We start from the raw sequence: 14,179 nt of genomic DNA on the forward strand, positions 1-14,179 counted from the left end.
AAAAAAATTTCAGTTTTTATTTTTTTGAAGACTCTATTTATAATATTATTACTGTTTTGTTATTGTTAGCAATTTATTATGATAAAATAAATAATGTTAAATTAATTATAAGTAATAACTATTTTAAGTCATCCAAGTTTTTAGAATTGTTTATTAAAATGCAAAGTATCCGGAAATAACATTTAATGAGAAAGTTTCCACCGTTGGATGATATATTTGCTTTCAATTTTATTTAGGTTTAAGTCGGGTTGTAAGTCGTGTCTTAATAAATTTTTCCAACATGTGCTGCAAACTCCTTAACTTGCTCTTTGTCTGAAAACATGACACATCGCCACACTTGAGCAATTTATTTTCTTGTGTTCTTTGCAAAATTAAAGATAATCAAAACTATTGATTTGAGAAAAGCGTAGTGTTAATGCCGCTTGGTACAAAGATTGAAATGCTTTAGCAAGACGCCTTTAAATTGTGCAGGTATCAACAATTACACTAGAAGGCATCTGATAAATAAAAGTTATAATCTCCTAAAAAATCGTTTTTACGTATATGAAGATTAAAATTTTAAAATTATTTTTAAAATAAAAATATTTTACAAATAAAATTTGAACATTGTAATTAGATTTTAGGATATATAATTATAGTTAATAAAGACTATTATGTGATTTAATTTACAATTCCTAAAAACAGCTTAAATATAAAGAAGCCGAAAACCTATAAATTTTGTGATGAAAACGTTGCATACTGTGGTGCCATAAAACGAACCGTTAACTACACAACTACCTGATTTAAATATTTGTCGTTTTAGTTTTTTTTATATTTGTATTTACAATTGTAGACTTAAGTTTGCACTTGAATTCTGTAATTGTTTTTATTCTTTTTTTTGTTTTGTTATTACGATATCATTTACGGTGTCATTTTGTTTACGGTATTGTCGATATTTTGTATATTATTGTCGTATTGTCGGTATTGTCGATATTATGTCTAAAATCCTTACATGTTATTTTTGGCTTTTAGTTTTTTAAGAAGTAAAATTTTAACTGAGAAATACATACAGAAATGAAGTTATACTTTGCAGGATTGATGGTTTTAGTTTGTGCTAATGCCATGAGTGTTACACCAAGACCACATGGAATATTTCGAATTAAAGATATGAAATACAAAGGACCAATGCAAGTAAAAGGTATTTTTTAATTAAAACAAGTTTTAATAATAGACAAAAAGTATAAATTAGTCTTGCCTAAAAATCATATTGTTTTTAAAGATAAATTATTTTTAATTATAGTTTTATTTATAATTAATTTCAATTTTCTTATTTTCATAAATAAAAACACCATTAAATTTTCAACTTAGAAATTTCTAGATATAAAGAACATTTTTTAAAAATTGACGATAGTGTCCCTCCACTTCGAAACCGGTGTGTTGGCCCTGTAAAACAGGGCTACACGATCAAAAACGTTTTAAATACAAAACATTTTAAAAGTATTTTGTTAGTCAGTTACTGAAAGTAATAAATTTAAATTTATTTAAACTTTATTTATTATTAACTAAGGTGGCTTCAGTTATTAATTATTAACTTGGATTATTAACTTAATATCAGCTATTAATCAAGGCTTCAGCTTAGGCAAGAAGCTTTCTTTATATGTTAACCAAGATTTTTTAAATTTTTTACATTATTTGTTACACTAATTTTGTATGTTATTAAATATATTACTATTATAGTTTGTGAAAGTTAACAGTTAAAAGTAAATATAATAATAATAGGGGAGAGTGGGGTATTGGCGAACACCTAAGCGGGAATGCAAATTAAAGACACCAGTTATACAAAATTGATGATATTTATTGCTTATCAATTAGTTTAACTACTCAGTCACAAACCCTCAAAAGGAATTTTTAAAAATCTTATTATAAAATAAAAATTTATGCCAGAAATAAAACCATTGGTGTTCGGAATTACCCTGCCTACGTGGGGTAATTCCGAACACATTGGGGGGCAATCACAAGCACTGCTGTGTAATAGCGAATAAAAAGCTAATTGTAATAACTAAGTCTAAAAACTATATTATGCAACAAAAACAAAAAAAAGGAGTGACTTTATTTCCATAGAAGCTACAACAGAGTGTTACTCAAGAAAAAAGTTGCATAAAATTATCAGAAAAATTTAAAATCAAATTATAGTGAACAACATCCGCAGCTTCATTACACTACTGCACGTCTGGAACTGAGCATAGGATCCCTTCTCAGCAGGTAAAAAAAAATTGTCGAATTTATTTTTTTACTATGCTGTTTTGACCATGTTCGGAGTTACCCCGCGTTCGCCATTACCCCACTCTCCCCTAAATATTGTAAAAATAACAACTAGTAGAGTAAATAAACGGATTAGTTTAACAAGCATCAACCAGCTAGAAAAATAAAATAAAGTGAACACATGTTCAATTTAACTAATTTTAAGTCTTGACTATGTTTATTCATCATATTTTACCGACATATCTTGTTTATGTCCTATATGGAGTTTATTCATCATATTTTACCGACATATCTAGTTTATGCCGTATATGGAGTTTATGCATCATATTTTACCGACATATCTTATTTTTGTCTTATATGGAGTTTCAATTCAAAATTTGAACTTTTTTACAGCTTTTGAACGAAAAAAATTTGTATAGCGAAATTTGAACGCTTATAAACTTCAACTTCTTAAATTATACAACTAAAAATTTTCAAATTTTTATTTCGAAACAACATTTTAAAGTTGACACTTATCACTCCAATCCAAAAAAATAAAACAAAAAACTTTACCAATTAACTTAACTGATACCAAAGGTTTTTAAAATACCGGCTAAACTACGTCAAATTATAAAGCGTAAGGTTCTTACAATTTTCTTCGTAGTATTATTTTTAAAACATGCTATTCTTTCCCAGACGCTAACAATGGTGGCAATTCCTTGCCAGACACCCTTAAGCTTCGAAAAATTGTAATTAATAATAGCAATATTGTCATTTTTATATCTTAAAACTTTCAGGCGAAAACCTTGGTTACTTAAATTAACTGAAATTAATTAAAGTTTGATTGCGTCAAAAAAAAGTACTGGTTTTTATTAGGTTTTGTTAACAGTTAGAATCTAAGATGAAAATTGTAATAAAAATAAAGTTAAAAAAAAGTTTTAATAGCAATATTGTTGAAAATAAAAAATAAAAATTAAAGCTAATAATTCCATTTTTTAACTTGATTTTTATTAGAATTTTAATCTTAGATTCTAACTGTTATTAAACGCTAATAGAAACCAGTACTTTTTATGACTTTTTTTTTTTTTACCTTTGGTACTTGTTACTAGTCAAAAATACCATCAAAAATGCCAGATCTAAATTACATAGTTCACCATTGTTTCTACTTGTGTTAGGAGTATGCAATAAGAAAATTTCAGCCTTTATAAAATAACGTAGGTCTGGCGGCTACAGGCTCTTAGACTATTTGGAATTGTAACCTTTACTAACTAAATTTGTGTAATATCTACTCTCGTAGAAGATGTACAATCTTCCTCCAAGAAATGTCGCACCTGTGAGTAGCTACTTTGAGGTACTAATGTGGACTAAAATAAATCTAGTCGTTAGAGTAATCAGTATTTTAACATTTTAAACATATATAGGTACAAAAAACAATTTTTCTTTATCAAAAAAGTTTAACCTCATTTTACTTCACATTTTTTAACTTTGTGAACGTAATTTTGTCCAAGATTAACAAAATTTAAGATTAATTTAATTGAACTAACTATCAGAAAAAAAAAAATCAAGATGGTAGTTGTGTTAAAAAAGAGCAGCCGTGGCGTAGTGGTTAGAGCGCTGGCATCAATTTTGATTGATGCCAGCGCTTTAACAAATTTAGCTGGAATAATTTTCATGCATTGTTCCCTTAAAAAAATAATTTGCTATTTAAATGATAAGAAAAATAATTTGCTATTTAGATGTTTGAATGCAGCTAAAATAAAGGAATGCAGCAAGAATGAAACTACGGATTTGCGGCTAGAATGGAAATAATTTTTAACCTCAAAAATGATTTTCCTGGCCTAAAATAAGCATTTAAAAACACGAAATGTTATTGTTATATTGATCTTAAAAAAACAATAAAATAAAAAAATCAAAACTAACTATTAAAATACAGAAAAAATTTTATATTTATATTTATATTCAAATTTATATTTCAAGTCGATCTTTTATTGGAAGGTTTAGGGTAGATTTTTTTTTCATCCAAAATTTGTAATACAAAACCACTGCAAACAAAAAATAATTGTTTTTAGTTCTACACAGAAGGTAAAAATATTATTTATTAATAAAATAAATTTAAATTTAGTTTAAACCTCATAATTCCTTTACCTAACTCTAAGCCCCTTTTTCATCATACATGCATCATTAGGGTGTTGCATTTCCAAAAAACGTTACATGCATAACAGGTTAATTAATGGGCCAAAAAAAGTCAGTAAAATTTTAAAAATTTTAAAATGTCATCTAGAGGTTGTCATCGTGAAAAAAAAACGCTTTAACACTTTTTCAACTTTAAATTTGAATAACTGAAAAAATAATTAATTTTGTGTTATGTTACTGGATCTATATATCAAAGATTATTAGATGAACATTTGGTGAAATTTTCAAATTGGCTAATGTTTTACAAATTGGTTATTAATTAATAAAGCTACAAAATATTTTTATTTTTTTAAATCTTAAAAAAAATATAACTAAAGTTCAATTAGGCTATTTTTAAGCTTCAGTTTCTCGTAAGAATAATAATTGATAAAGAAGATAGTAGTAGGGGAGAGTGGGGTAATGGCGAACGCGGGGTAACTCCGAACACGGTCAAAACAGCATTGTAAAAAAATAAATTCGACAATTTTTTTTTACCTGCTGAGAAGGGATCCTATGCTCAGTTCCAGACGTGCAGTAGTGTAATGAAGCTGCGGATGTTGTTCACTATAATTTGATTTTAAATTTTTCTGATAATTTTATGCAACTTTTTTCTTGAGTAACACTCTGTTGTAGCTTCTATGGAAATAAAGTCACTCCTTTTTTTTGTTTTTGTTGCATAATATAGTTTTTAGACTTAGTTATTACAATTAGCTTTTTATTCGCTATTACACAACAGTGCTTGTGATTGCCCCCCAATGTGTTCGGAATTACCCCACGTAGGCAGGGTAATTCCGAACACCAATGGTTTTATTTCTGGCATAAATTTTTATTTTATAATAAGATTTTTAAAAATTCCTTTTGAGGGTTTGTGACTGAGTAGTTAAACTAATTGATAAGCAATAAATATGATCAATTTTGTATAACTGGTGTCTTTAATTCGCATTCCCGCTTAGGTGTTCGCCAATACCCCACTCTCCCCTAATATAAAAAATACTACAAAGTATTAATTAGTTTTGATTTCGAATAGGATGAATTTTGCATTCTGTGTTATTCAACAACATGGAAAATAAATTGTCGCAGTTCTTCATTTTGAGCCCACTCGCGAATATCACCAATAAGTTTGATTCTACTTTCGGTGCAATCATTTGTTATCTCTAATTGTTTAACAAAATTTTCTGCGGTTCGATAATCTTGGAAGAACTTCCACTCTTGTGGATTTATCTGGAGCCTTTCCTAGTTGTTTACTAGTCCTAATAAATCAAAAAGAAGCCAAGACCGTGGTCCAGTAAAAAATAAATAAAGGTTGAAAAATTTTATGTCAGAAATTTCGGTTTCCCAATTAAAAATGGTTTTGGTCTAGGGGTAGAGAAAAGTTTCTTTGCCATTTTTGTTCTCTTATATTCTGACAATTTTTTATTAAATAAAGATAAAATAATAAAACAAAAGGTGCTCTTCTTTTAAATACCAAAGGTGACGAAATCACAGCGGTTGCGATATCCGAATCTTCTTCGTGATACCAGTTCATTGCAACAAAAAATTCGAAATCATCGACTAGAGCAAATACGGAAATCCTCAAGCGGAGAAAATTATATATAGAATGTGACATATCGCATTGTGAATTTCACCTGGTTTGTGAATTTTGAATATTCTGTCCATTGATAGTTTTCCCCCAAGGTAGATAAAAGTTAATTCAATTGACTCAAGATAATCTTCTCGCGAAAACTTTTCTTTTCTAGGTATTGGTAAGCCCATTTATGAAATAAACTTGCTTGATTAAATATTTTTGATTTAATGTTAGTAGGAAATTCAAAAAATTTAAAGTTTGACCAATCAATATCAATTTTTGAAAATTCGGCTTGGAAAATTTAAAAATGTGTTCATCTGGACTCTTGCTATCTCCTCGTAAATGAATGTTTTATGCAGGGATGCGAAGTCTAAAAAGGACTCCGGATTTTAAAGTCACAATAAGATTACTTCTTCCTAGTTTTTGGTATCCAGGAGCTCTAAAAATATAAAAAAGTTTATGGAGTACTAATAGGAAAAAAATAGACTTTTAGGTAAGAAAAACAATTTTTTTTTTAATCCGGAGTCCTTAGGTATAATGGCGGCAAGGACTCCGGGACTCGAGGACTCCGGGCTCAAAAACAATAAGTTCGAAGTCATCAAATCTCAGATCATTATAGCAGATCATAAGTCAACAAACATGTTTAGAGCTTCTAAACACTACAGACCTGAAAAAAATGGAGATATAAAGCTGGAGTCCTTTTGGGACTCCGCATCCCTGGTTTGATGTGTAGCTTATTATGATGATTTTTGAATAAAGTTGCAGCTACTTTTTTATTACCTGTGTTGCTTGCTCTTGTATCTAAGCATATACCAACAATGCTTTCTAAAATGTTCCAATCTTGCGCAAGTTTCACGGCCGCATCCCATTGAATTTTACCTGTCGAATCTTTAACCAAAGGTGCACCAACAAGTTTTGGCCTGTAAATAAAAGTAAAGTTATTTTATTTGAAAACAAAGATAAAAAATATACATTGGGTTTATACAAACAAATAATTACCCGCTAAGAGATCCGCTAATAAGAACTGCTACACGTTCTTCATTATGAGCTATGTTTTAATAAAAGAGCTTCGAATCCCCTTGCAAAATGGCTTTTTTAGGTTTGTTTATCTCCCGATATACAAACCTAAAAATATTTTCCGCGCATATTGTCTTTGACGATGCACAGTTGATACTGACATGAACATATCATTAAGTTTGCTTTTGCAGATGATAGTAAACTGAAATAGAAGCTGTTGGCAAACTGATAGACAACATCGGTCACAGATGTCATTGCTTCTGAGAGGTTCTTTGCTGATATTTCGAGTGAATTTGTTAAAGGCATCTTTTTTTGTGGTAAAGGAGTAAACTCTGTATCTTTTTGATCTTCTTCGTCAGCACTTTCAATAAATCCACTGACTTCAAAGGCACTAGATTTTTGATCTTCAGTTGAACTTCTCCGAAAGTTCATGCTTAGACTATCTTCTTGACGTTCTAAAAATTTTTAAACACCTAGATTGATGCTACTTGTCATATGATACTTTTTGCTACTCTTTTGATCTTCAAAGATTGCATCTTTTTTCCAAATTGGTTTTCGTGATATTAATAACTGTTCAATGAAAAATTATTAATATCACGTAGACCAAATTGGAAAGAATATTAAAAAGAAGAGTAAATGCATATGAACAGTGTTCATATGAAAAAAACAAAAAACTGTCGGAAACGAAACACCCTTATGCATCATTGCACTTGTGGTTGTTATGCGTAGGATTTAAAGATTTCGACCGTTTCGACCGTAATGTTTGGTCTGAATCCGCGTTTCATCGGGGATAAAACACGATTCTCCTTACTATACCCGTTACTTGGTATTATCAAAAAGTTGTTTTCAAAAAACAATAAAGTTTAATTTCTTTTAAATTTAATTTAATGCAATCAATTTTTTTTTTCAGTTTACAATTATTAATCGTAATATAACAATATAAGAAAATATAAACTTGGTATCTAAAAGAAGATCCAAATAATCTTGTCGCCAGAACAATAAAAAATATGTCAAACGTGTTTATATAATAAAATTAAAATTCAATTAATTTAATAACTATTAACAATGTAAAATAAGCAAAGACTGAAAATAATTTTAAAATAATTTAAGTATCCAGAGTGAAAATAACTTTACATCTCAAAAATATGGTAACGGGAATAATGTAGAAAAATAAATTTCGGAATAGTGTCGAATATGTTAAAAAGACCTTATGTCGCAAAAAAAGGAATAGTGCCGTAAATGAATCTAATGAATAGTGTCGAAAATAAAGAAAAGAAATAGTATCGCAAAAGAATTTAAAGAATAGTGTCGAAAATAGTGTCGCAAATAGTAAAATCGGAATAGTTTTGAAAACATAAAGCGGAATTGTGTCGCAAAGTAATTCAATGAGTAGTGTTGAAAACAAAAAAAAAGGAATAGTGTTGCAAATAATAAAAGGATTAGTGTCGCAAATAATAAAATTGAAATAGTGTTGAAAACATAAAAATGGAATAGTGTCACAAATAGTAAAAGCGGAATAGTGTCACAAATAGTAAAAACGGAATAGCGTCGCAAATATTAAAATCGGAATAGTGTTGCAAATATTAAAAACAGAATGGTGTCGCAAATAGTATAAACGGAATTGTAGTCGGAGAGAATTAGCTAAAAATAGGGTCTAAAGTTTAAAACTATTTAATTATTAAACATTTGTTGTTTTTGAAACAGTAATTTAATTTAAATATTTTTTACTGAATAGATAAATATTATAATGTTTATGCAATTAATTTAAAAAGCAATTATTAATTCATTGAGAAGATAACAGGTAATTAAAATTATACGGTTTTCTGGCTTTTTATAAAAATACAAATTTTTATTCTATAAGAGGCATAGGCACAAATAATGACATTTTTTAAGTTAAATTAACTTTTAGAATTTCAAAGAATAACTTTTAAAAGACTTGAGCAAATGGGCTAATGGACCATGGCAACGTATGGACAAGGGAAAATGCCCCCCTCCCCTTACTTAGTTTTTTGATGACTTTTTTTTGTTTGTTTAAATAGAGTAGTTTTAAAAATTAATTTTTTTTGTAGTCTTTGGTATATTTTGTTGGTCCTTTGCCTCCCCTTTCCTACTAAAATGTCATGCACATGTATTACCAAAGGAAAAATACGTGGTGATAACTTGTTTATGGAAATGTGAAACTTTATTTCACCTTTAAAAAAAACAAATCAAAAGTACCAAAAATATTTTCTTTTAAATGGAATGCACTTCAAGGGTGGATCCAGACCATGTAAAAAGGAGGGGCAATTTTCAGGTTTTTTAGATTTCGTGGATGCAGACTTGCCCTTGATGCACTTAGAATCTAGGTATTTCACTTTTTGCTGTTTTTATACTGTTTACCCAAGATTCTGTATTGCTAGTAGCAAAACTATCGTTGTGATTACACTCTTATACAAATCTGCAATAACAGTTTATGATATTGAACATTATTTTCGCTGGCGCACAAAATGTATTTGTATTTTACTTTCTTCATATTGTAAATCTTTACAAAATCCAAAATAGAAAAACTGTAAATTCGAGTTTCAGAAAAAAGATAGCAGCTAAACAAAAATGCAAAATAAAAGTGCAGTAAAACCCCTTTAAGTCGGACTCCCAAGGGTAGTAGATATATAGTCCGACGTAACGAATGTCTCAGTTAAAAGAAGCTCTCAGTATGTCGGATTTTCGGAAAATCTCCGACTTATCCTGATAAGTGACCTAAAAGTATCAACAGGATATCAGCAATACTGTTAACGAAATAAAAGACTTACCGATATTCAAAAAAGTCCATAAAAATCTTTAGTTTGATGAATTATAATATTTAATTTTCGAACGTTCTAAATTTTGATTTTTAATTAATATTTTTGACTTTCTTAAAATTTTATTTCTGTATTATGTGCTCTTATGTGAAGTTCAAAAAAAAATCCTAGTGATGGGAAGTTTTAGCCGAAGGGACCTAAAATAAAACAGTACAAGTTAGCAAACGGTCCTACTTAACAAAGGTACAACTTAAGCGGATGATTTTATATTAAGCTGATAGAGAAAGTTAAAGAGGGAATTTAAAATCTGTCCAACTTAATAAAAGTTCGAATGCCCAGGGTCCAAGTTTACGGGATTTTACAGAATTCATTTTCAAATAATGATGTGACATAATTCGGATAAGATTTTCTAATTTTCTCAGCATGCTATATAATGGATTTACTATCCAACTTAAGTAACTTAGTCAGTGATCAAAGAAGTTAATTTAATTTCAATTAGGTCGCTTTCTGAAGATTCGTACGATTTTATTTTCATCTGTTATCAGATAAAACGTCATTTATTTTTACAAATATGTTTTACAAACATGTTCCCTCTTTGAGAAACACGTAATCTTTAAAAACATTCAAGGTTTAAACAAGTTTTACGATATTATTAGATTTAAAACTCCTATATTTTTCCTTTATTAATTTTTATTTTAGTTACGCTAACATAGCATGGTACCAATAAAAACAAATCAAAAACTCTTTAATATGTAGGCTAAATTAATAACTAATAAATAATTCTTAATTATTAGTTATTAATAATTAATTAAAACTAATAATTTTTCTGTTAAAGTAAATATGATTATAGGGTGCAGCAGTGCCGGCATCAGTGGGTGGACTGTTTAGCAGCACTGTATGGATTTTAGGGTTCGGTACTTTTTCCACAACAAACTACACACTCAATCTATTGTTGGCAGTGATTATCTGGAAAAATTTAAAAAATGTGGTTTAAACCACTTTTCCACTGAACCCCTGAAATAATAATACCAATTCAATACTACAGGAAAAACAGGTCATTATCAAAGGCTTTATACAAGCGATACAAACGATACAAATGTTTTATCATTTATTTGAAGTTTACAATAAAAACTTCCCAAAAGTTAACATTTATAAAACAAACAAAAGTCTAAAATAACCATGGGTAACAAAGGGTCTTAAAAAATCCTCAAAAATTATTACCTATAAACAAAAATTACAACAAAAATTGCAACAAAAAAAATTACAACTAATAAATTATTACCTTACAACAAAAATTACAACAAAAATTACAGCAAAAAAAATTTCAAGCCATTTGAAAATCAAAGATAATATTTTATGATCATTCCGACACCATTCCGTTTTTTTGTTTTCGACACTATTCCTTAAATTCATTTGCAACACTGCTCCATTATTTTGTTTTTGACACTATTCCTGAAATTTATTTGCAACACTATTCCGATTTTTTGTTTTCAACACTATTCATTAAACTCCTTTGCAACATTATTCATTTTTCTATTTTCGACACTATTCCTTAAATTCATTTGCAACACTGCTCCATTATTTTGTTTTTGACACTATTCCTGAAATTTATTTGCAACACTATTCCGATTTTTTGTTTTCAACACTATTCATTAAACTCCTTTGCAACATTATTCATTTTTCTATTTTCGACACTATTCATAAAATTCATTTGCGACATTATTCCTTATTCTATTATTCAACAATTAATCATGTGACAACATGCAACACGATTCCTTTTTCACATTTTCGACAATCAAACTTGCGACAATAAAAACTTGCAACAATCAAAATTTTGCGACACTATTCCGCCACACCAAAAATATTTATATACATTGCCAGTAGAAAAAATATAGATGTTTAATTTAGTTTTAAAAACGAAAAACAAAATTGACAAATCATAATTAGGAACAACAATTTTGTTATAAAAAAAGTAGACCATAAATACGGTGCTCGATGGTTAAGTGCTTTAAGGTTTTTTATAAAAATATTTAAATAAGAAAAACAATTTTCAAAACATATTAAACGCATTGCGTGTTTCTGACGATGGTAGAGATTTCGTATTTATTTGTTTTTATGCAATTCATATAATATAACACATATTTCTTTTTTTACATGCATTTTTTTACAGAGGAATTTTATGCATTTTTTTACAGAGGAAGCAAACTCAGAAGTAAAGAAAAACGATTATAAGAATGATAAGAACTTTTATGATGGCATCGATGTTGAGATCAGCAATTTTGTTAGCAATAATGATAATAGTGATCAAAACGATAACAAGAAAAGTATGTTTTTTATTTATTAAAATGTTTGTCATCTTTAATTTTTATCTATTTTTAAATATTTGCACCGCGTAATAACTTTTGCGTTTTTACTCAGTTAAGTGTATTCTTATACTCAATAATTAAACATTTGTTCTAATTTAATGACTTAGATACAATAGTTTTAAAAGGAGAAAACAAACTTAATAAAGAACGCAAGAAGAAAAATGCGAAAAGATTGGTCGCAAAGAAGGCAAAAAAAAGTACCAAGAAGGCAATCGCGACAAAGAAGAAGAACCTGAAAAAGTTAAACCTTAAAAAAAAAGAAAATTAACTCATCTAAGTACTTAGGTTTTAATTTTGATGAACGATTATGCACAAAATTGGAGCAAGACATAATTCTTATATCGTGTAAAAACATTTGTTGTCAATTTTTGTCAAATATAAGTAAATATAAACTCTAGTTACTTCATTGTCAATCACCTTTTCATTATAAGTCGCATTAAATAATAAAACTTGCAAAATTTATTTTTGGCATTCTTTTACTTTCAGTTTTAAACATAAATAGTTGTACGAAATTTGTAAAAATGACTGAATCAATGAATAAAACTTTGATTTAATAAGTGGAAGACGGTTATTCAAAGCCAATGTAATGTACAAAATTGTTTAATAAAATCACAGTGGCAAAATGCCTGAAGGTTCGTGTCATATTTAGAATTCTAACTGCCACGCGGCTATTAAATATTAAGTTTGAGGTGACAATTTTAAATATAGTCCTCACCCAAACTTTTCAAAGTATGACGTAAACTTTAGCGGTAACGGTGCAGTGGTTTGAAATAATCAAAAATTTCGCGTCCGGCGCAGTGGTTTGAAATAATCAAAAAGTGGCATTAATTCAAGTTTTGCGAAAGTCCGATATAAAAAGTTCTGATTATGCAAGATTGTTGCAAATTAGTCATATTTTCATGTTCTGAAAGAATTTATTTTCTTAGACCACTTGGCGCTTACCCGCAGATGCTCAAAGTTGCCATTTTTTAAAGAACAATTATTTTCTGAAAAAGCAATAATTTCGAACTTTTATTTTATTTCTTAAACCGCACCTGTGAACTTCCATATATTTTATATCAATCGGAAGAATACTAAACAGGCTTTCAGAGTTTGTTGTTAATTTATTTATAAAATTACATTTCATGCCGTAAAAATGCAGAGATAGAAAACTTTTCAGACTTGGAAATAATAGCATGTTTGAATCAGACTTTTATTAAATTCTGTATGTTTCTGTAAAAATCAGAATACGTATGGATAAACTTCGACCCTTCTTCTTTTAATCCAATATAGGTTTTGATGCCGCCCGGACCAGCCCAAGAACAACCATTTTCAATTTAAAAATGTTTCTGCTAAAATTGAATTTTTTTTTTTTTTTCGTAAAACATGGCAGTCATTTTTAATCAAGTTGCATAATATTGTCATAAAAAGATATATTTGTACTAACATTAAGCTACTATTAATATAACCTTAAAATACTTCCTTTAAATTAATATAACCTCAAAAGCTTTTGCAAGTTGAAGGAATTTACAAAAAATGTTTTTGTCAATTTAAAGTTGTGTTAATAAATAATAAAGTTCAAATTTTAATGAAGTTAAAGAATGAAGATTTTATTTTTTTTGTGACTGGTGATGCTATTAAAAAGTCGGAATGTTTAAAATTTTTGGAGAAGAAGAATGTTATGAAAATTCAAGATGCTCAAGAAAAAGAATTAGAAAAAAAATTATTAACATTAAAAACCATGTACAAACAAAAAATGAAGGACATTCAATACTTCAAGTATAAATTTCATAGAAAGTCAGTTTCTTGGTTAAAACATAAATTTAATTTTTTTAAATTTAATTTAATTAAAGTTATCTGGAAACTCTCAAACGTATTAGAAACGACAGAATTAAAGAAAGGGCGGCATACATTGCCTTTTAAAGACAAAGGAAAACGAGCTAAAAGAATAACAATTTCTAATCTGTCTGAAAATGCTGAATATGATACAAAGTATATACTCGAAACAGCAAGATACGCAGTTAAACAAACAAAAACTTAGAAAAATTATCATGTGCATTCTACAAGATCAACAATTGGCATAT

At 28.4% G+C, this 14,179-nt stretch overlaps 1 protein-coding gene across 1 annotated transcript; it reads left to right on the forward strand.

The window, feature by feature from the left end:
* Window positions 1-976: 976 nt before the first annotated feature.
* LOC136076468 (KS1 protein-like) lies at window positions 977-12,517 on the forward strand. Its single transcript, XM_065789838.1, has 3 exons — window positions 977-1,177; window positions 11,946-12,074; window positions 12,224-12,517. The coding sequence occupies exons 1-3, from the start codon at window positions 1,054-1,056 to the stop codon at window positions 12,382-12,384; spliced, it is 414 nt and encodes a 137-aa protein (XP_065645910.1). The 5' UTR covers window positions 977-1,053; the 3' UTR covers window positions 12,385-12,517.
* The last annotated feature ends 1,662 nt before the right edge of the window (window positions 12,518-14,179 follow it).

This window comes from Hydra vulgaris, chromosome 02, assembly GCF_038396675.1.
Source record: "Hydra vulgaris chromosome 02, alternate assembly HydraT2T_AEP".
NCBI classification, from domain to species: Eukaryota; Metazoa; Cnidaria; class Hydrozoa; order Anthoathecata; family Hydridae; genus Hydra; species Hydra vulgaris.